This window comes from Erithacus rubecula, assembly GCF_903797595.1.
Source record: "Erithacus rubecula genome assembly, chromosome: 11".
Lineage (NCBI taxonomy): Eukaryota > Metazoa > Chordata > Aves > Passeriformes > Muscicapidae > Erithacus > Erithacus rubecula.
Genome location: NC_136663.1, coordinates 22,188,423 through 22,212,259, shown reverse-complemented (window position 1 = coordinate 22,212,259; position 23,837 = coordinate 22,188,423). Strand labels below are relative to the sequence as shown.

The 23,837-nt window shown below is 44.3% G+C and overlaps 1 protein-coding gene across 1 annotated transcript; it reads left to right on the top strand.

Annotated features, from left to right (window-relative positions):
- The first annotated feature begins 431 nt into the window (after nucleotides 1-431).
- Nucleotides 432-22,399, top strand: KLHL6 (kelch like family member 6). The gene is made up of 7 exons (XM_079315553.1): nucleotides 432-775; nucleotides 5,040-5,205; nucleotides 9,970-10,419; nucleotides 12,755-12,992; nucleotides 16,268-16,470; nucleotides 17,387-17,600; nucleotides 20,651-22,399. Exons 1-7 carry the CDS (start codon nucleotides 516-518, stop codon nucleotides 20,950-20,952), a joined length of 1,833 nt encoding a protein of 610 aa, XP_079171679.1. The 5' UTR covers nucleotides 432-515; the 3' UTR covers nucleotides 20,953-22,399.
- Nucleotides 22,400-23,837: the final 1,438 nt, after the last annotated feature.

Here is a 23,837-nt window from a genome sequence, read left to right as displayed (position 1 = left end):
ACAGAGACATCCACTTGGAGGGCACTCTGAATATGCAAGAATATTACTAAAAACATAACCAAACCCCAAACCAGCTCAATTACTAATAACCACATACCTGGAAAAAGAAATACAAAATATAACACTTTATCCCTCAGCAACTCAGTCCACCAGGAGCACTTGATAGGCATGTGGTGCACCTATCAATACAACCAGCAGATAACAGTGAGGGGCTGACTGGAGGGTGGGAAGCAGGCTGACCCTGTCACTTGTAATCTTCTCACATCCAGAGGCATCTTAAGGCCTTTCTAAACACGTTGATACTGCCTGAAAATCACTGAAAAAACCCCACCCTTTGTTTGTGTTAACAGGGTGAGAAAGTGCAAGGCTTCCTGTTATGTGTGTGTGACAGCTAGAGATAAGCAGAAACCCCTCGACAGGAAATCCGCCCAACTTCTGCAGTGTGATTTGCCCAAAGCTGAGGAGCCCTTTTCAGAACGAAGCACCAGCCCCAATGACACGGGGCTGGCCACAAAATGGGGGACACGCTGGAGAACAGCTCTGAGGAGCCCGAGGTGGCTTTGGACAAGGAGTGCTCCACCAAAATGGGGGAGCTGGTGGAAGTCTCCAGCGGGGAGAAGGTGAAGTTTGACGACACGGGTCTGTCTCTGATGCTGCAGAACGGCCTGGAGAACCTTCGCCTGGAAAACTCCCTGACTGATGTTATCCTGTGTGTGGACAGCAGGGAGTTCTCCTGTCACAGAGTGGTCCTTGCTGCAGCAAGCAATTATTTCAGGTAAGGTTTGTAACATACAAAGCCAAAAACTTGTTTTGCTTCTTAGACTTGAGCTGTAGGTCAAGGAGTGCAAACGTGGTGGTAATTCTGCAAATCAGCAAGCCTCTAATTCCTTACATCTTTCAGCTTTTTTTTTAAAGTTGGAGACTTAAATAAGGCAGGTGCCAACTTGTGTGTTTGCAGGAGTTCTGATACAAGCATCAAAAAGTCCGCTGGAGGCATGCAAGGGAAGACAGAATATTGGCAGTGAAGGGCATGAGAAAAGGGTGTTTGAACCAACTATCTTAAGGACTTGTCTCTTGTCTCTTTGGGACCTGGGCATAGAGGAATACCCATTCAGAGAGCAGGATATATCTATTAAAATAAGAGTGGGTTTCTGGAACATACTAATTTTTCCTATTAGCATTCTGGGGTAAAATATATATCTTTCATTTAATTGTTGAGGGGGAAAGACAAGGAATTTTCCATCTAGGATTACTAGGAATCAGTTGCAATGGGAAATATCTCCTTGAAAGCAGTTTTGTCATTCATCTTCTGGTCCACTTGAATTTTTCATTCTTTCAGTACAATAGATATTCTATATGACACTACTGGCCAACAAGAACAAATTTTAGACACACAGGGGAACTTGGTATCAGTTTTAGCACAGATTTTCCATTATCATTTAGACAACATCATTTAGACAACCACATTTGCATGGCTGGGATTTTTTTCTTTCTTTCTTTTACTGCTGAAGTGATCAGATGACTGAACAGCTACAGAGGAAACACGAGAAAAAAGAACCTGTGACCACTTGTGTCATGAGCAGAAAGCTAATTTTAATGGAGTCCAGTAAGCTTTGCTGGTTGAGCCTGGACAAACAGTTCTGCTTTTCTAATCTAGAATAGAGATTGTGTCTGTGAATGTTTGGAGACAGGTATTATTTCTACAGAGAGACTGTATTTGTTGCATATAGAAAATATACAGCTAAAAGCAGAAATGCCCAAATATTTCTTACCAGCATTGTGGGCACAATTGACAGCAGATGCACAAATTAAAATCAAAATTATCAGAATGATACTTCAACAAAAAATTCCAATTTCATTATAAGTAAAGGTGCTGCAACCAGAAGGATTTCCCAGTTAAAACCAGGCAAGATAGTTTTATGATAGCAGCTGTTGGCCAGCTTTCCACTGATCTTTTCCTGAGCCTGTCCCTTGGAAGGAGGAGGGATACCTGGCTGGAAGTCATCTCACCTCATCCCAAGGCAGCTGCAGACGTGGGCAGGTGCTTCTGTTTGGCTTGGCTTCCCACAGAGTTGGGATTTATTACACATCACTGTCAGTCTGCCTCCCAGTGCCTTTTGTCATGACTCTTTGGGTTGGTTTCAGTCACATTTGGCACAGGATGGAAATCTCAGAGCTGAAGTTGCCACGAGTTTGATGTAAATGTGCAGCTGGGAGAGGAGAGATGCTGGGCTGGCACCCTTGGTGCTCTGCAGGGTAATGAGCAGGGAGTCCTGGCACACAGTGCCCACAACACTGCCCTGCTGAGCTCCTGGAGGCACCTGAAGTGTGTGAGGAATAGTGAGGGAGAATGGAGGGCTCAGGGAGGGGAGGCTGAGGTTGCTGTGAGGAGGGAAAGGGCACAAGTCTGCAGGGAACTGAGCTTCACTGGTTCTGCTGCTCACAAGGAGGCTTCATTCATCTTGCCATACTTCACTGAAGCTGCATGGCCCCAGAGAAAGAAGGAATTCTTAAATCACACTGTTCCTGTGAGTTATTTCCCATGCTATCCCAGGACCTCTAACAGCTATGCATGGGAGCAAAGCAAAGGGACCCAGTGGCTCATGGGCTTCATTCCCCTTCAAGTTACACAATCCCCTTCCTGAACATTGGGTGCCACAGTGCAGACACCCACAGCAGCTGACTGAAGCACGGTTAAACACAGCTAATCACTTCTAGTCCTTCCTCAGCACCTTCTTCACCTTCCTACTCCAGAGAGTAGATAGACTAATTCTTGTGACATCATTCACATGTAGATATAAAAACATTAACTCTCCATTTACCTCCATGATGGTGACAAAGCAGAGAAGAGAAATACCACTGACTAAGGTGGAGCAGTAGTTCTTTAATCCTGCACTGCCCAAGAGTAGTGGGAGAATGGGGTTGGGAGAAGTTGAAGGCATTTTCCAGAGTATCCTTGAGCTCCAGCATGGCTGTTTGAAATCAGGGTCATAATTCCAAGCACAAGCATTCCAATGTGGGTGGGTGCTTAAAAAGCACTTCACAAACTTGAACCCCTCCTTTATTTGATTGAGATTTCTCTAATTTCAAATTAGAAAAAAATAGATTTTTTTCTAAAGTTAGCCATTTTTGGGTATCTAAATTTGGCACTGAGACCTCACTTCAGATGTGCATTTCTTAAAGTACATGTTGGTTCAAAGGTGCAGTTTAGAATTAAACAGGGACAAGAACCAGGGAAACATACAACAGAATTATCAGCCACATCTGGAGGACTTAGAGCCTCCTGAAGGTAAGTTCACAAAGATTCAGAGGCAGTGTTTCAGTCCCTAGGAGAGAAGCTCAGCCTGATCAGCCTGAGTGGAGTCAGGTGCTCCCTCTGCCAGCACACAGGCTGGGAATAAGAACCACTCCATTTGAGCAGCCACGTTACATGAATCCTCACCCTAAGAAACTGGGAGGGGATGGCAGCTCTAAACCAATTAAAAGGCCAGGAGACAGAGAGGCCAAAGCCCTGTGAGCAGAGCCCTGTGCAAGGGCAGCAGCAGGATGCTGAGTTTCTGAGCAGCCCTGCACAGACCCTGGCTGTCTGAGTGACCCTGCCAAACACTGCTCTGTGGGACAGGAGTGACACTCACACCCCGGCAGGGATGGCTGGGTGTGAGTCTGGAGCCACCAGCTGAAGAGATGGGAGGAAGAGGAGCAGACAGCACCTGCAGCTCCATGGGCTGCTCTCACCCGAGAGCGTCCGGCACCCGCCAATCCCGCACGGCTGACAGCTGTCTGTCTGTCTGTCTGTCTGTGCCAGCCTCCCTCTCCTGCTGATGCCATTCCCAGGGACAATGGGAACTGAGGGCTGCTCTCCTGAGCTGAGACCAGTGAAAGGAAAAATGAGAATTTTGGCTGAACCACTTTTCCGACGAGTAACTGCCCAAATTTCCTGCTCAAAAGTTAGGCCTCTCTATCCAGAGGCAGTTTTGCACACTGAGGTAACTAAGACCTTGCTATAAAATTTCTGCTGAGGTAAGGAACAGGTAGTTCTCAGAGCAAGCAGCAGCTAGTATCTTCCATCCATTTGCCATTCATCGTGCCTAGCTGCTTTGCAATAAAATCTGTTTACATCTTGGTTCCAGTAAGATGTGTCAATCACACAGCTTAATTCAGGCACTTCTTTTACAAGTAAAGCATGGCCTAAGACTTGGGACCTCTAGCCATTTCCCAGGTTGCATTGTCCTGTCAACATTGTATATGACTAATAAAGAAGGGCTTGGAATGCAGGGTAAAGAGCACTTATAATTACACTTTAGATCTGCACATGTTTTTCACCAGTGCAGTTACAAGTGGACTCATGTAATTCTGATCTGTTGAGACAGATTCCAAATGATGTGACATCTCATTCTCTGAATGCAGTGAACAAAAAGGGGCTGATCAAAATCCTAAGTAAAAGCAAAAAGCATTTGAAGAAGTAGTTAAATCTATGAATTGAAAATGCAGAGGAAGATGCATGTGTTGGTCTTGCAGCAGTAACAATGCAAAATGGATTTAAACATTAGAGAATTTCTGATTTATACTCCACATTAAATATCTGCCTAGTGCCAAAGGTATGCCTGGTGGTCACCTTTCAAATGCAGTGTTATCCACCAAAGAAAAGTTGCTATCTTCATGTATGAAATCATTGCACTTTCTGTCTAGCAGTAGTTCCAATTCATGCAAATTCAATTGCCTCTCTAGCCAAGAGCTACCAACTCTGCAATCCCAAAATTTAGCAGAGGAAAAGCCAGAATCTTAATTAGAAGAAAATCCATAAGCCATTCATTCTCTCCTGGCCCACCAGTTGTATTAATGTGGTCAAAGCTATGCTGGGAGGTAGTACAGAGGTAGAAGAATAGCAAAAAGATATCTCCTAGTTTCTTTTGGCAGGAGTAATTGCATAAAATGTGAAGCAATCAGAGGATTCTGTGTTGAAATCTAAATAGCCCAATGTTTTCAGAATGCCTCATCTTGATTGGAACACAGTAAAAGATAAATGTCTTTCTTTCCAGGGCCATGTTCTGCAATGATTTAAGAGAGAAATATGAGGAGAAGATCATACTAAAAGGAGTTGATGCAGAAACCATGAATATACTCTTGGACTACACCTACACCAGCAAGATGCTCATCACAAAGCAAAATGTACAGAAAGTCTTGGAAGCTGCCAGCCTCTTTCAGGTACAGAAAACTCAAATGCACTGTCCCAATGTCACTGCTCTGGCAACACTGTGTCTTACTCAGGTTAGCACACTGCAAACTTCTCTGATTTCCTGGGTTCTGGAAGCATTTTGCTTCCTATTTACTTACACTAAGGTAAAAAATGGCAGTGGCAGCCATGTACTGGAATTTTGCTGTGCTGGGTGCCATGCAAACAGCAAAAGAGCCAGGCTGTGCCTCCAAGAGCTTCTCCCTTGTGCTGTGTGTCTGGCAGTGCTCCCCAAAATTCAGGGCAGTCAGCAGGGTTAGTGGGCAGCAGCTGCTTTTCCTCTCCATCTCCCCAGCCTTGAGATGGAGGCTTGCCAGCCAGAGTTAGCATCCTCCTTTGCAGTACTGGTGATGTAAGGGGTTTTACTCATCACCTGGGACCTGGAGGTTTGGGCAGTGTTACTCAGCCTTTGGTCCACGAGGGATTCACGTGTCCTGTAAATCACCTGTGAGGTCTACAAATTGCAGAGTCTGGTAGCAGGCTGCAAATTGCTAACAAATTGTAACCAACACGAGCTGCCAAGTGCCAATGTGTGTGTGTGTCCGGTGCTCTCATTAAGGAGGGCAAGAAACACCCGACCCTGTGATCATCCTGGGTCTTGAAGGAATTCAGTTCTTGAATTAACATGGAAATTTTGCTCTGGAGCTGTGGAATTCTGCTTTCTAGAGCACCCATCCTGTGAGGAGTGGCTGAGGGAGCTGGGGGGGATCAGTCTGAAGAAAAGGAGGCTCAAGGGGAGCTTGTACCAAGAGAGATTTAGACTGGATATTAGGAAAAGTTTCACCAAGGTAATGTTAGTATCACCTGAGCATGCAGTGCAGTAACTCACTGACATTTTCAACACACCAACACTAGCATTCAATGGCTACATTTGGTTCATTTTCAGGACACTTGTCTGTCTTGTTTTTGTTTTCTTTTGAACCTTTTTTCCTTAGGATCATTCCTCAGCTTTTTGGGGTTTTTTTGTTGCTTTTTTTTCCCTACCAAAAATACAGACTTAGCTTTCTTCATGTATTTTCCCTATTTTTCATTAAGATTAAATTTGATTCCCAAGGCTGGTACTTTAAGAAAGCCATCACACTCTGTTAGAATAATGATAAAATTGTGAGGGTACCATAAGTAAGAATGGGAAACTAAAACCAGCTAGATAAACCAAGAGCACCAGGAATGTTCAGCTAAAAATAGTGATTATCTTGGACACGATCAAGTTTTATAATATTTTAAAGACTCACATTATAAATGTGAGAGTTTGGGCTGAAAATGTGTTTATTGCAAAAAAGATTTAATAACTACTAAATCTTTAATAATCTACTATATCAAGCTTACAGAGCTAAAGTTCTGCCAGCTTGTCAGTGCTATTTATGCTGAAGAACAGAGTTGAAAGACTCAAATGTTTCATTTGGATATATCAACATGTGAAAAATTTCTTTCTGCAATTTATTCCAACAATTTTATTCGATAAATTCTTTCAAATTAGTGACATTTCATTAGAGAAATCCAAATTCAAAATAGAACCTTTTTATCTGACTAGCAATAACTTGTGGCAGTGTGTCTTTTTAACCCTGCAGGCTTGGCAAAGAAGCAAAGAAGAAATACCTTGCACAGCTCTAGATATTGCAGTATATATATATATATATATATATATATATATATTGCAATGTAGCATGAATTGTCTACTTTTTTCTAGAAACTGTTTTTGAAAGTTTTATGTAATTAATGCCTTCTTTTACTCCCTTCTAGTAAGTTTTGAAAAATGCAGCCAAAGCTGACAGCAGGAAGAGGTGGAGGGCTGTTTGGAGGGAACTGGTGTCCCTGTCCCAGTGGGGGAAGCAGGTGAAGGGCCTGGAACAGGGAGCTGCTGAACAGCTAAGCCTCACCCTCAAGTGACCCAGACAAATTTTTTCCACCTCAAGCCCAGTTGCAACATGAGTTCAGTAGTCACCTCCTCTGTCTGGGCTGGTGGCTGCCCAGCCACTGCACTTGCAAGGCTGGTGCCCACCCTGGATCCTGCCCAGCAGCCTCTGCCACCCACACTGCCTGCAGAGCTGCTCATCCTAACAGCTCTGGGATGCCAGCTGCTGCCCAGGGCCATGGCAGGGAGCCCTGCTTGCCTCACCAGAGCCCAGCAACAACCTCCAGACCTGTCCAGTGCCTGCAGGGCAACTCCTGCTGGGAGAGGGCTCACAGGTTCAGAGAGCCCCAGTCCCTGGGGAGCAGCCCTGCAGGGTCTGTGCCCTCAGCTGTGCTCCTTGGGGTGCAGGTGTCTCTGCTGAGCCACAGCAGGCTGCAGGATCTGCCCAATGTGCTGCACACAGAGAGGGGTTATGAATGAGAGACCTTTCAGTCCATTCCCTTCCCTTCCTGGGGGCTCTAGCCAGAGCAGAGCTGCTGGCACTGCTTGCACTCACCATTGAATCAAAGCTGGGGCAAGCCAGGACTTGTATGGGGAGAATAAATTTTACTATTCAGAGTGAAGGCCAGCTGGAGGCCAAATAAGCATATGGGATGTTCTAGCAAGGAAGAACCTGGATTCAAGTGGCTATCAGGAGAAGGACTAACTTATTGAAGAAACTGTTCTCAGGGAACAGGGCTTTTACAGTGCTTGGAGTGGCATTAGGATGGCTACCCACACTGGACAAGCAGAAAATTCAGAGCTCTGCCAGAATAATCAGAGCAGATGAAGCAAAGGCTCAGGGGTGTCTTCCTTCTGATGCTCTCCTGAGTCACCACCTGCTCTCCTGGGACTGACTGACATATACCCAGCAAGTTTTGGGGGAGTTTTGGGGGGAATTTAGTGTCTGAATGAAGGCAGTGGTGTGGAGACAGTGCAGGCAGAGATGAGGAGCAGGAGCAGGGAAAGTCCTGCCTCGATTCTCTCCCAGCAGCCCAGCCTCTGTGGTGCAGCCCTCAGCAGGGCCATTTCTCACACCCACACCTCACAGTTCTGCATTCTGCTGGCCACAAACAGCCATGCAGGGAGGGACTGGGGCCTGCTGGCCCTGACAGCAATGTGCACTGCCTTGAGAAAACCTCAGCTGTCAGTATTGCTCTTAATGAGCCATGTATAAATAATTAGAGAACTCTGCAGAGGTTTGCTGCAGGCTGGTGGGAATGATTTTTTGGGGTCTATTCCCAGCCTCACAGATGACTCGATGAATGACCTTTGCAAATCCCTGCTTTGATTTTTTTGTATCTCATTACTGACAACTTTGAATGCTTATGCTTAATAAGCTTAATAAGGCTGATGCTTAACCTGCCTCAGGTCTGAAGCCTACCTGGTGGCAAAGTCCCTTCAGATCTTCAAGGAAATGCCCTGGTGAGTTCAGAGCCACTGACATATTTTTATCACAATGGCAGCAACACATTCTGAGACCTCACATAGCCTTGTTCATCAGTCAGTTGCATTTCTCTAAACTTTTGACCACATCTAAATGCAAAACAGGAACCAGGCAGTCTGTACACAGCCTCTGTGATCACTCAGCTCTGATAAACAGTCTAAATATGTCAACACGACACCGGCGGGTCTGGAAGATTCTACCCTGATTACTGAAACAAATCTACGTACTACAGTGTTTAAAAATGTTTTGCTTCCTCTTTGCCCCTCAATTACTGTTGTGCAACTTTCCCCAGTGAGAAAACAGGAGTTAAAACGGTTTGATTGCTGATACTGGATGGAAAAAAAGACCCAAAAAGCACAGATGGAAATGCACAGCATTAGCTCTGAGCCATCTTTGTTATATTGTCACAGAGGTGACAGAAAATCCATTAGGGTGAAGCACTGTCACTGGTCAATTCTACCCAAAACTAGTTCTCAATTCCTGAATAATTATCAGCAATCCAGCTCAGATCACAGTTTTTAAAAACACACCACAGACACCTGTGGCCCAACAAACCCATAGAAAGATTATTGATTCAGGTGCATTTGGAACTCTAAGGTGGGGTTATTTTGCCTAGGAAATTTATGAGAGTAGTTGTGATGCCTTACTGAATGCAAACACAGACAGTTCTCTGATTAAGGAGACTCTGTGTGTAAAATGCACATCAATATATTTTTCTAGCCAATGGTGATGGCAAAGGTCACTAGACCCTCTGAAGGTCTCTCCCACAACAGATTCTTGCTAGAAAGCCCTGTCTGTCAGGAAGCTCAAGAGAATTGCTGATGGCCCATCTCATGCTGCCACTCACCCCAGCCTGGGACTGCTAGCCATTCCTTCTGTGGCAGCATGCTGCTCCAAACCTCCCACACCTCCCTGCTCATTTCCCACCACTCTCACAAGGCCTCAGATACATCTGGAGTTTGGATGGTGGAGCATAAATGCAGACAGCGGGGCCATTTCACTCTAAAACCAGATTCTGTTCTGGTTGGTCTGGGCTGACATTCAGGTTGAAACAGGGGAGCAAATTGGATGCCTGGGGTCCTTATCTGTGCTTTGTAACTCCAAGACCTCCTGGAGGAAAAGGGAATAGTAGGAAACCCTTTTAGGAAGCAAATAAAATCATGACTGTCACAGGTCTTCTGCATCCTGCAGCACGGGAAAGGAGCAGAGGGAATAAAAACACTGGGAGGAAGGAATTCTCATTTCAGACTGCAGATCTTGGGAGATGCCTGTGCTCAGATGGTCTAATCCTTGTCTGCCCCAGCTCTTTGCTGTGTTGGGCACGGCTGGGCGCTCCAGAGCTCTCCTGTGGCACAGTCACAAAGCCCCCCGTGCTCATGGCGGTCTCTGTGCCCGCAGTTCCTGCGCATGGTGGATGCCTGTGCCAGTTTCCTCACCGAGGCGCTCCAGCCCGAGAACTGCGTTGGCATCCTGAGGCTGGCCGATGCCCACTCCCTGCACAGCCTCAAGCAGCAAGTGCAGAACTACATCATCCAGAACTTCACCCAGGTGCTGAACTACGAGGAGTTCCTGGAGCTGCCAGCAGACATCCTGTGCAGCACGCTCAAGAGTGATGAGCTTTATGTCACGGAGGAGGCACAGGTGTTTGAGACTGTCATGAACTGGGTCCGCTACAAGGAGTCAGAAAGGTTTTCTCTCATGCCATACGTGATGGAGAATGTCCGGCTGCCCCTCTTGGACCCTTGGTATTTTGTAGAGACTGTTGAAGCTGATAAACTCATTAGACAGTGTCCAGATGTCTTTCCTTTGCTCCAAGAAGCGAGAATGTACCATCTGTCAGGCAATGAGGTGAGTGAATCAGGGAGGTATTGGCCACTCTTTGTAAATGTCTCATGACTTGAAGGAGCAGTGCCATGGGACAGAAAAAGGCACTGAATTTCACTAACTGGTGCTACTGAAATGTCAAAATGGGCCTTAGAATTTATCCTGCTGTCTTAGAGAGCCCAGAATCTTTTGGTGGGTTGTTTAAAACAAAGTGCACAGCTTCCTGTTTATGAACATCTGGGCTTGACCCTTCATACACACTCTTGCTAAACGAAGACCCCAGGCAGCTTCCCTGGTAAAAAGGCAAATGGTGTTAGCCCCAACACCTCACCCTCTCAGATATTACTTTAAGCCTATGAAAAGAAGAATAATTTTCCCACCAAACAGTGCCACAATCTGAAATGGCTCTTTCAAATGTCAATATGTAACATCTTCCCTGTTACTTATGGGGGGAAATGTTTCATAAAGGAAATGTTCTTCCTCCCTTGAAGAAGACAGTCTGCTGTTTGCAGAGGTCCCTGCATCCAAAGAGACAGACTAATCCAAATATGCAGCTGAGTCCTATCCTGCCTGCTCAGTGCAGGCTGTGGAAAGTTAGGTGTCACATCTCCTTGGCCAAAATATGGGGGAGAGGGGAGAGCAACCAAGAGGTCAGATTTCACAACAGGAGCAAGGTATGTGAGTGTGTGAGGAAACATGTCCCTGCTCAGCCAGAGTCAGAGGGGAGCAGGAGGGTGCTGTGGATGTGTCACCTGTGTCACAGTCATGTCTGTGTAGATAATATCTTTTAGTAATGGATAAATTATACCAATTTATAGAAACATGTTAAAAACACAAAGAGAAGTGTGAGGTTCTTAGACCTCCAGTGCTCTGTGGCACCAACTCCAGAGCTCTTAGGCTCCTACTTCATCAGGTTATCTCAAATAAGCAAAAGCAGATAATAGTTAAAAAGGTTATTACAAAGCACATCAGTCTCAAAAAGCAGTGGCAAAAAGCAATGGCAAAGCAGCTAGCAAATGCAGTGGAAATAAGCAAATGTCTAGAAGCCAGAATAGTTAAAAGCACCAACTCTCCCCAATACAAACTCTTATATAGGATTTTTCCAACAAGTTAAGATGCAAACTTGGACTACCATTCCTTAACCTATTAGAATGCCAGTTTCTTAGCACACCAGAACTACACATACAATTTATCTTGTTCTATCTAAGAAATGTAAGCAATATTCTTACTATGGCTCTATTGTGACCACGTACTGTCTACAACTGTGGGCCTGGAGTCTCCACTGAAGATATCAGTATGTTTTAACCTTCACTAGAACTCACTCTGCTACTCTGGCATTTGAAACCTTTCACTTACTAAAAGCATTAGAACTCATCCTAAAATTACTAACTTACTTCTACTTAAATGTCTGCTTTATGTGTGAGAGGCTTAATATCCTTCAACCCATCCAAAGGCTTTAATTCGATACCTGCATTCTGATTTCTCTCTGAAGAATTCAGAGAATCCCCTAACTCACTGACTCCAACAGAGAACTAAAACTTTAAGCAAGTTGCCTCCTGACACAGCATTTAACCTGTGGGTTTTGTTTGCAAGCCTTTCCTCCAAGCAGAACACAAGTTTCCAAGCACCCCTTGCATTCTTTGCTCCTAGTGAACACCTATCTTGAATATGACCTTTTCCAGTGTCCCTGAAACAAAGACCTGCTCAATAAACTGAGCCAACAAGCAGTAAATTAGAGCTAGCCACATTTCAACTTGGTGCTGGCTTTAAGTAAATCTTCTAACTTTGGCTTGAAATAAGAGCTTATACACAAAGAAACAAATAAAAATAACCCAACCGTAGTTGAGAGCTGTTACTGTTCTGACACTGACATATCTCTTCAGGACAAATAACGAGAGCACTTATTTTCTGCTAGCACTGACTGCAGTCTTGCTCTCCCCAAGCTCCCCAAGGCATACACAAAACTTGAGGTCCCCCTACTTTACTCTCAGTCTGTCAGCCCAAATAAAACCTGTCCTTTTCAGCTACCTGACAGGCACCCAGGCTTTTGACTACTGCTCACCTGCATAGCTCTTGGTACCATCCTGGTAATTCCTAAAAGGATTCTAATAAGTAGGCAAAAACAACTAAGAGTTTCCAGAGTTGAAAAAATCCTGCTGAAATAAGGATACAGCAACCTCTACTGAATGCTTATAGAATGCTTTTCAGGCTTTCAGCTTAGAAAGTGTTGGCTGATTGGCTCAGTTGATGTAAGCCTGCTGTGATTTGAAAACCAGGTAATCAAAGCAAAGCTCACCTGGCCTTTCTGTAACTGCAAGTGTAAGTGCTCTGTGTACTCACTCTATCTCATTGCATTTAGATCATTACAGAAAGGACCAAGCCCAGGATGCACGAGTTCCAGTCTGAGGTGTTCATGATCATAGGGGGCTGTACAAAAGATGAAAAGTTTGTAGCAGAAGTGACTTGCCTGGACCCTTTGAGGCGAAGCCGTCTGGAAGTAGCAAAATTACCAATCACAGAGCAGGAGACTGAGAATGAGAATAAGAAATGGGTGGAGTTTGCATGCATTACTCTAAAAAATGAAGTCTACATATCAGGTAAGGAACAAGACATTGATTGGGAGTGCAAGAGGGGAGCAAAGGACTCTCACAATTCTTTCCAGCTTTTATCAAGACCATGCTTGAGACAGCTGTAGAAAAATTAAGCACTACAGCTATTTTAATGCTTTGGCTTTAGACATGCTCCAGAGAGCACTAGATGTGTAAGGACACTGTCTTGCTCTGATTTGGGCACAGGATTCCTTTTTAAACAGTGTTAATCTATATGCATGAGTATTTGTGTGCAACACCCTAAAAATAGTGACCAAGACTACAGAAGGGTTCTTGGGAACAGTTTTACCAAACAAAAAATGACAAATTTCTTCAGCATCTTCTCATGACAAGTCCATTTGAAGGTCCACATGCATAAGCAAAATCCTGCCTGAAACTGAGTCATTCTGCCAAAGTCAGTCAAGAACCTGCAGGGAGCTGTCACTGATGTTTGGCTGCCCTCTGGAAGCTGCCATCACAGGGGACTCTATAACTGCCCACCCACAGTTGTTAACTTGGCAGTATAAACTCAAAGCCAGATGAAATCCCATGGTCCAGACACCCAGGGTGAGTCTGAGCAACTCATGTGCTGATCCATCATCCCAAGAGCTTCAGGAGGTGTATTTAACTTCCCACACAAATGCAGCTGAGCCCCACACAGGGGTTTGATCCCAGAGCTACAGAGGTATTACTCTGATAATCAAAATGTTAAAATCAAGCTTGTTAGCCAGTTTGACAGCTGCTTTTGATGGCCTGTCAGAAAAATGAGTTTGATGATCTTGTTCTGCTCCCAGAGGAAAAGTGACAGCAAGCTTTTCATCACTGTGGCATTACAGACTGTGATACAGAGCACGGCCTTCATAGGAAGGTAGAAGTCTTCCTTTCTGCAAAACTGGTCACCAAATTCTATTAAATCAGAAGAATAGAAAGGAGAAGAATAGGCCAAAATGTCAATAGTGGTCCACTGCCTTTATTCAAATATCTTCCATTGCATTCTTTGTTTTGGGAATCCACGTATTTTTAATACTTCATTCCAATTCAACAGTTATTAAAGCTTTGTCCTGGGATCAGAATTAGATTACTTTTCCCATAAGTAAAAATAAAGAAAGTTTTTCCTTTAAGTGCACCATAAAGAGTTTCTGGCATTAGTCCCTCTGTTAAAAGGTAGTTGTAGAGAGGAATCTAAGTCAAATAGTCTAACTAGGGAATATTCCCCTCACCTTCACACTCTTGACTTGAGAGGTCTTTTCTCCATTTGCCTTCAATTTGTTACCCTTCCCTCTTTTTCAAGGCTTTTTGCATTCTTTTATTCCTGAGATCTTTTCCAATGTCCCTTCTCCACTTATATTTTATGTTCTATCCAGGCTCCCCCCAGGCCAGGCTAACACATTCCCTGCTGTGGTGAGTCTAAGCTGGCTTTCCCTTTGCTTCTGTTCTCACAGCTTCTCTTTCTTCATTTTCTTCTCACTTTCATATCTCTGAGTCCCTCTCTCCATTCCTTCTTTGCCTTTCACCTTTTTGTCCTTGCACACAAATAAAAGGCTGAGTGGACCAAAGCCATTATCATTTTTTTCTCAGCTAAACCAATTATTAGTGTCTCAATCCTGATTAGACAGCTGCTTCCTCCTGCATATCTTTCAACTTTTGTTTTCTTTCTTTAGCTCTTGTAATTTGCTTATTTTTTAACTTGACTTTCATTTTTCCTAACTTGATTTCTCATGTGCTCGTTTCCCTCCTGAGCTTGCTACAGTCTGGAGCCTTCCCTGCTCCTTTAGCATCTGAAAAATAGGAAAGCCCTTGGCACAAGATTATGACTATTATGATAATGATTTCCCCAAAACAGTTTAAATGTTTTGACTGGATGTCCTGAAACACTGCATTTGTAGCATATCTGAAAATGACATGAATTATCATTCAGCATTCTGATGCTTTTACTAATTTAGGTACAATTTCTCTTAAATTAGAAAGAATTGTTATCCAGGGGAAAAATGGAATCAAAATAAACCTACAATCCTCTCAAAAATCTCTTCCTATCCCCTGATGTGCAGAAAATTCACTCACTCCAGCTCAAGCTACTACATGAGTTTCATGAGTTTCAGGCTGTGGAGGAAAGCAGAAGCTCATGTCAAAGGGAAATTTCAAGGGAGAGTAAGGGGAACACCTGCAGTCTCTCAGCCCCTTTGTAGCCATGAATGCTGCATTCAGGCTCTTTGGCCACTCCAGCTATTTGAGTGTGAATAAAATTCAGCACATACATGTGAAAAATACAGGGACAAAAGCATTACAAACGACTCTTTCTAGCATGCTAATTATCTCCCATTCAATCTGCTATTTGGCCCAGAGATAGGCTCCATCAGTTAGCAGTGATCTGTCTGCAGTACAGAATACCAATGAAGGCAGACACTTTCTCAATGGAATATGAATTCTCTTTTCAGTATATTCAACAGTGAAGCAAATGTTTAATCAGGTTGCAGATGATGGAATAAGCTACTCAGTCTGTAAATGTGGTTTCAGGCTTAACCAGATCCGTTTGTATTACAGCTACACCAGAAACTAGGTAAACAACAGCTCTTGTTTAAAACACTGCAAAAGATCCAGGTCAGCTCTAGAATGAGTCTGCAGGGTCCAGTTTTGATCTTCAAGCTATAAATACAAAGCAGATTCAAGTCTGTAGAAAGAGAGAGACCAGAAGGAAAAGAACAAAAATGAAATCCCAGCCATATGGTTCCATGGTTGAATAGTGAAATTTCCAAGTCCTGCAGGACTATTGGTAGGAGTTCAGTCAGGTCTTTTGCTTTATGAAGCAAACCACAGGGTTGGCTGGATCTGCCCTGCACAACCTGGCAGTTCTCCAGTGCAAGCATGTCTTCAAGGGATTTGGTACTACCAACTGCAGCATCCTCCACTACCTTACTTAAGTCATATTTGTTTATTTATCCCTTGGAGCAGTCCTGCAAAGCCCTGGTGCTGCACCAAAATTCCTGCCTGTCACCCTGCTGGGTGGTCGGTTGTGCATTCAGTATTGAAATGAAAGTAGCTGTGGTCTGCTAAAGTGAGGAGCAGTGATTTATCTTCACTGAATATTTGGCTGTAGAAATGGTTCTGTTTCCTTCACTATTAAGTAAACTAAATGCAGAATTTTTCTTCTGTTGTAACAGGACCAGTTAACAATCAGTAATAATGACTTACTTTCCATTGTGAAAGAAAACAAATTTAAACATATTGGAGTTTTGAAGTAAATACAAGCTGTGCTATCCTATTTATGTATGCCATGTTCACTACAGGTGGCAAAGAAACAAAGCATGATGTCTGGAAATACAATGCCTCCATCAACAAGTGGATACAAATTGAGTATCTCAATATTGGGCGCTGGAGACACAAAATGGCAGTGCTGGGTGGCAAAGTCTATGTCATTGGGGGGTTTGATGGCATGCAGAGAATCAACAGCATGGAAGCATATGATCCCTTTCATAACTGCTGGTCAGAGGTAAGAGGCTGCATCAGGTAACATTTTAATCATTTGGAACATTTTAATCAGAAAATCTTAGGGCTTGGATTCATAAAAGTGATCTTGTATAATTCATTTAAGTATCTCTGGTCTTTAAAAATCCTAAATAATTTTTGTTTCTATAGAAATGCATATCCTTTAGAAAGTAAAAATCCCCAGATTGCCAGCCAACAATTTCCTGTGAGACATCTAATACTCAACCTCCCTTTTTTAAGCTGTCTTTTAAAGCTAGTAGTCCATAAATCAAGGAGTAAGAATATAGTACACACAAGCCAGAACACAGGCTGAAAACTGCTGCTCTGACACATTTTATATGTATATAAATATGTCTGTCAAGCTGTACATTATATATGGTTATACATTTAAGTTGAAAGTACAGATTTGAAAGTAAACAGGAAATCCCCCCCTCCAGTTCTACTCATTGTACTTCAAGCCATGGGAGAAGAGAATTAGGCAACCAATTAATCCATGACAATAATGAGATTAGGTATCATAACAGCAGATACAACCCATTGTCTCTAGATTATACAAAGCAATGTGGATGACTCTACCAGTCACAGCTGCAAGTAGAAAGATCAGTATGAACGAATCTCTTGTGCTTTTTTGCAATATATGTAAGTAGGTAAAGGAGATTTTTGGCACTTCTGAAATTTCCTAGCTTTTGAGTTATTGATAAAATAATTTTAATTTCAGCATTTGAACAGAGCATATTTTTCTTAAGGGTTTTGGCAGTCTTAAGAAAAAGCTGAAACATACTTCTCCTTTATCCTTAGAAACCTCATCTTCTGAACCCTGCTTAAAAAGGGATGCCTGACTTAAAATTCTTCAGGCTCCCTCCCCACAGGCATCAGTCTGACTTCTTCACTGGTTACTAATGACTCCTTTTGGTGCCCAGGCTGCTCCCCTGATGGTCAACGTGAGCTCCTTTGCAGCAGCCAGCTACAAGAAGAGGCTGTATGTGATTGGGGGGGGCCCCAACGGGAAGCTGGCCACGGACAAGACTCAGTGCTACGACCCTGCCACCAACTCGTGGAGCCTCAGGGCCCCCATGCCCGTGGAGGCCAAGTGCATCAATGCTGCCAGCTTCAGGGACCACATCTATGTGGTGGGTAAGTGCCCTGGTTTGGAGCACAGGTGTCTGCCAATAAAGGCAGAAGTTTCTCTTTGAAATAGAGAATGTAAACCCCCTCCCTCCAAATTTTTATAATTTTGAAATTAAGGGGCTCTCAGGCAAAGATATGGGAATTGGAATAACAGTTCTTTACTAGGAAAATTAAAATAGAAATGCAGTATTACAAAGAACAATCCCAACCCTGCCAGAGTCAGAATCCAAGCTGACACCCGTCAGTCAGTCAGGGTGTTGGCAGCAGCCCCATTCAATGGTGGCTGCATCCTCCTGCAGGGGCAGATGTGGTTCAGCTGGAGCAGTGCTCCTGGAGAAGGTGCAGTTTCCTCTGAAGGTCCAGGGATGATGTGGAAAGGTCTGGCTTTCCTCTGGAATCCAGTGGAAAGAAGGTACCTTGCAGTCCAAAATCTCAGTTTTTATCTGGGTAGGAAAGGCTTGGCTCCTCCCCTGGGTGGAGCATCTCCCATGGGATGATGTAATTTTATCAGTCATGCACTGGGACTCAATGGCCATGAACAGGAGATATCTTCTGGAGGGAGGATGGGCTATGGAAAGATAAAGATGATTGCCCAGCTGGTTTAGAGCTGGCCCATTAGCAGATAATATGTGCCAGGAGATCAGGGTCACTGCCCCACCCAGCTCAACAGATGGGGACAGAATACACATTGCTGGCCACATCATCTCAACACAGTAAGTGAAGGTCCTGTGGCTCTCCTTGCCTGCCCCCAGCAGGGCTGGTTCCTGTGCTTTTGTCAGTTTTACCCACACACTCCACAGAGTGTGATCAGATGGTCAGGGGGCTCTTCCCACTGAGTTTAGTGAGGGGTGGGAATCCAGCACCTTCACAAACAGCAGTGAAAAGTCACCAAGTCAAAACCCCTGTTAGCATGGGAGCTGTCTTGGAAAGCTGGAGCTAGCCCTGAGTCAGCTTAAAGCCATCCAAAGATGTGTTCATAGTGGCAGAGGCATGATCTCATGGCTACATCATGTGTCCTCTCCTCTCCAGGGGCATTACACAACCCACTGCATACAGGGTTTATGCAGGGGTAAGAGTACCAGGAGCAGGTCAGAGGAGCAGAGCACTGAAACCCAAAGACCCAGAGCTCTTCACTAGATTGCACTTGGGGTTAATTCAAGATCCAGAGCTTTTCACTACATTGCACTTGGGGATAATTCAGTAATTCACCAGAACTATAAGAAAAAGTGAAAAACAAGAGTTTGATGGTGGTGATCTGAACTATAGGGGAGGAGGGGGCCTGCACACATCTCCAGATTTTACCAGGAAAAACAAAAGAACATTTGTTTACGAAACAGGAGCTCTGAAAAGTTTCCCCTCCCTCTCTCAGCCTTGTTGCAGGGAATTTCTCACTTGCAGTGTAATCAATATGGTGCTGATAGCTGCCATAGAGCTGGGTATTCACCAAATAATTAGTGGTGCTCTGGAGGGAGATTTATTATCTGTGTGTGTGTGCACATATACATATACACACACCCCTTCTGTGAACATAAATACCTCATGCTTGTCCTCAGCAGTGGAGTTGACCTCAGCCTATTTGTACAGGATGACAAGAGAGAAGGCACATGACTTATGGGCTAGCTGATATAACTCCTGATAAAATGGACATGATACTCCAGTCACATTCATTCAGCATCTTCCAGCTAGCATCATCCACTAATAAATGTCTTGTTTATCTATCTGAGAAGCAAATCTATTCCAATTGGATAGAAATCAGCCCCATCTGAAGTGTAAATCAAAAGTACATTTGGTTACTGCATCCAAAACAATTAAATTACCCAGACTGATGAATTACCAACTGCCAGGTGAATCCTACAACTAACAATGTCTGTTTGCAGTCTGTTCCAATTAAGTCACCTCTGAATGACTTGATCACCCCCTGCACTTGTATTGTCAAACTCAGCATGCATTATAAGTAGCACAGACAAATGCTCACTTTGCCAGCAGGGAGGATCCCAGGCATTGTTGCACCTTATCAATAAGACCATGGCTTCAAGGTTTCCCCCACCCTGTCCAGAAGGACGGTGCCAGACTCATTCCAGTGGTGGCCAGGGACAGGGCAAGGAACAGTGACCATAACTACAACATAAGAAGTTCCACCTCAGCTTGAGGAAGGACTTCTTTGTGTTGAGGGTGGCAGAGCACTGGAACAGCTGCCCAGTGAGGTTGTGGAGTCTCCCTCTCTGGAGACATAGCAAACCCACCTGGATGCATTCCGGTGTAACCTGCTCCAGGTGACCCAGCCTTGGACTGGATAGTCTCCTGAGATCTCTTCCAGCCCTAACAACTCTGTGATTCTGTACAGCTACTACAGAAGACACATTCAGTGCCTGCAAATTTCAGAATAATAACCATTTAGCTGTTGGCAGTCTCAGGAGGGAATATAATTTCATAGCCTTTCTTGAGAATTGAAGTAGACCATTTTTTTCAAGAGAAAAGGGCACTGCAAGATTGAAAAGGTGCACTAAAAGTTTAATTAATAACTTCAGTTTTGGGAAACAGAAATTGCAGGTCACTCTTTGTTTAACAAACCCATAGAAAGATTATTGATTCAGTCTAAACAAGGAAGGGTTTTTGAAAGCAGCCAGCTCCAGGAAGAAGGTTTGATGGACAGATAGACAATGAAGTTGGAGGAGTGAGTGGAAAAATCCTGAACCCATTTCTAACAGTGATGGTTTACCACAGCTGGTTCTCCATGATCTAAGCTCTTTTAAACAAAATAGAGTCTTTCCAAAGCTATATCCTTAGCTGGAGCAGCAGGTATGAGAAAGATCTGTTGCTAGGTGCACACTGAAGGATCACAGCAGTTTGTTCTGGCCCTAAATTCCACAGCCTTATGAATAATAAGTGGCATTCTGCAGATCAGGCTTTCGGAACAATAAAGTATCCTGTTTTTTTCTTGGCTTTGGGTCAGAAACCCTTCTTAGGAATGTCAGGAACAGAGCCTCGTTGAAGTGGTTTAATTAAAATCCTTTCCAGGAATGGCCAGTGCAAACCAATATCCATTTCTTTCCCAGGTGGGGCAATGAAAGCTCTGTACTCCTACAGCCCCCAGGAGGACACATGGTGCCTGGTGACTCAGTTCAGCCACGAGAGAGCCAGCTGTGGCATTTCTCCCTGCAACAACAAGCTCTTCATCACCGGCGGCCGGGATGAAAGGAACGAAGTCATTGCGACAGTGCTCTGCTGGGACCCTGAAAGCCAGAAGCTGACAGAGGAGTGTGTCCTGCCTCGGGGGGTGTCTCACCACGGCAGCGTTACCCTCAGGAAGTCCTACACGCCCGTCCGTAAGATTGTGCCCGGGGCAGTTTCTGTGTGACAAAGGAGCCCGCTGCCTCCCGGCACAGACTGCGCTGAGCATGGGCTTGGGATTCAGGATGGATGCATGGAAACAGCCACGGCTCCTCCGGGGGATATTGTACACATGCCCATCCTCGGGATTCCTCTGTACATTGTATCCTTAAATTATCTTAATTCCTTCCCTCCACAGAAAAACAAAGGGACAAGCTGTTGTTTACTCCTGGCAACGGAATATCTCGAGACAGGCAAAGAAATGTAGGTGGGAAATTTGCTTCCCAGCTATATCTGCCCTGGAATGTGCTTGAAGTGACTCAGTCTGGTCCCAGAGTTTGGTCAATTATTTATTGTGTTAAGTTGGATTTGAAATACCTACTAGTGAAAAAAAGAGCAGTTGCTTTTGGAATTAAATATTTGTAATTTTGGTGGAACATAATGATTTGTCTTCCAAAGCTGTGCTTTTCCCCCCTAGTGTTTGGCACATTAGATTAAGTTTGAGCCAGTTTGTTTGTTTGAAGACACTTTGTTGTTTTTTTTAGTTCTGCATGACCAAAAAAAAAAAAAAAAAAAGAAAGAAAATCCATCTGAGTTTGCAAACCTTGCTGTCATTCCCAAGGAGACTGCACAGGCTTCAAATGTAAGTCAATGCTGCTTTGTTTCCACTGACCATTCACGGCGGCTGTTTTCTAAATAAAACAGACCAAAAGGTAGATTCCCTTTGCTCTGTTGTGTGTGGGGCTGTTGTGCCTGTTTCCTCTGGCAGAGCCCGGTGCTCCATCCCTGCCTCCATCCCACTGGGTGGCAGTGCACTCCCAGCCTTCTTCTCACGGGTTGTGCTTTCCCAGAACAGTCTGCTGGAGAGAAAAACTGCTCCAGGTACTGCTCCCTGCCTGGCTCCTGGGACTGTCACATGCTGGACCACAAGGGGCAAATGTTCATCGGGCCAGGTGGGTCCAGTCTCAAGTCCCAGCATCTGGGTCAGTTGTAGGGAAAGAAAAACAAACATTGAAGAGGTCACACCCGGGACGCCCTGGGACACTCTTGGCTGAAGACTGGGAACACATTCCCGTCCCTCCTCCCCTGCCTGGTTGCTGGAAAGAGCCAACTCACTATTAAATCAAGATAGAAAATACAGTGCAAAACACAGCTTTCCAAGCAGAGAGCAGTGACTCCTTCCAGACTTCCTTTCCTCTCCATAATGTCTGATTTTGCCTTATACAGTGTTAAAAATATTATTGCTGTCATGTTGGGCTGAGAAAAATCCCGTGTTCCTGAATTTCATCATGCTAATGGCAGAGTGCTCAGTGGTGTGGCAGGGCCTGCAGGTGAGGTGCAGGCTGAGCAGGGCAGGCAGACACAGCCCGTGGGGTGCAGCCCTCCAACAGGTCTCCATTGCATCCTTCCCTCTGAAAGACTGCAAGAAATCCTGTTTCTTCTGCAATTTGCCCCATGCCTTGAACTCATCTCTGTAATTTTTTTCTTGAGAAAGATAAACCACTGAATTAGAAAAAAGCTGTTCAAATAAACTTCCTAATACAGATTCTTAACTCTACATCTCAAAGGCAGAAAACAGCTTCTTGTCTGTCCTAAGGTGGTTTCCTAGTCACATGTGCAGACCTTGGGCAATCATAAGCCAAAACAACCCTCAGTGAGAAACACAGGACAGTGCAACCACAGCTTGGCTCCTTTCCCTCTCCTAACTCGTGAATCGCTCACAAATTCCGTTTAATAGCAGTGCATGAAGGGTTGTGGTTATTCGCCTCTCTGCTCTTTGTAGCTTCTGGATTCATGTTGCAATCCGAAGGACTTGGAGTATATTGAAAAACAAAACCATTCAAATCAGTAGTTTTATGCAGACATCAAAAATCACAAGGCTGGTGAAAAAAACAGCAAGAACCAGCTGTGCTGGACACTCATTTGCCAGCAGAGAAGTGGGGGTGGGACTGGAGACAACAGAAATCATGTTTTAAAATCCTGCAATTTCCTTTTGCTGTTACAGGCTCCTTCTCATCTGCTGTGCATAGCCCCCTCTGGCAGGGAATGAGCACAGCCACTTTCCTTCTGCCCTCTTCCTATATCACACTTCCAGTACAAAATGACACAGCCAACTGATGGAGCAGGAATAGACACTCCAATAGTAATTACTAAAACTGCAGGAGGTTAATTAGTTTTACTGAATAATTACTCAAATGCTTGTAATGAACTGTACCTCAAATCCAAAGCTGTGTGCTTGTTTACCTGCACAGAGATCCTCTGTACCTCCTGACAGTGAAACTGATCTCATTTGAGGCACAGACCTATCTTTGATGTAATTATGTCTGCAGTGATGTATGGGCACAGCCCCAGCCCCTGGAATGCAGGTCTGACTCCCTTCAGTCTGCAGGTTACAGACAGCAAGCTGCACTAAATCCAGCTGGGAGAGGGAAGAGAGCAGAGGTAAATGTTGAGACAGTGCTGGCACAAGAAAAGAGGGGAAAAACTGACCAGGAATATATTTAGGATATAAATTAAAATACCTTTAGTGATTCATGCTATTGCAATTCATTAAAGTATTTCTGCCCCCAGCTGCCAAATCACATGTTAAAGCCAGCTGCTCTCCATTTCACTTCAAATTAAAATGAGGGACAGCCACAGTGACGTCCAAGAAGTTCACTTATGTGACCTGGGAGAGGTCGATTACTGGGCTCTGGTAAACAGTCTCAGTATGAATTTCCAGAGCTTATGTGGAGACATCCTTACAAGGCTGGTGATCATTACACCCATGAGGTTCTGGAAAATGCAGAGACAAAACTCAGGACACCAAAGTGCTTGTGACATTTTCCTGGTGAGCCCTTTGATCCTATTCATACAGATTGGGGAAAATCCCAAAGGCAAACAGTTCAGGCACACGGTGTGTTTCCTGTATGC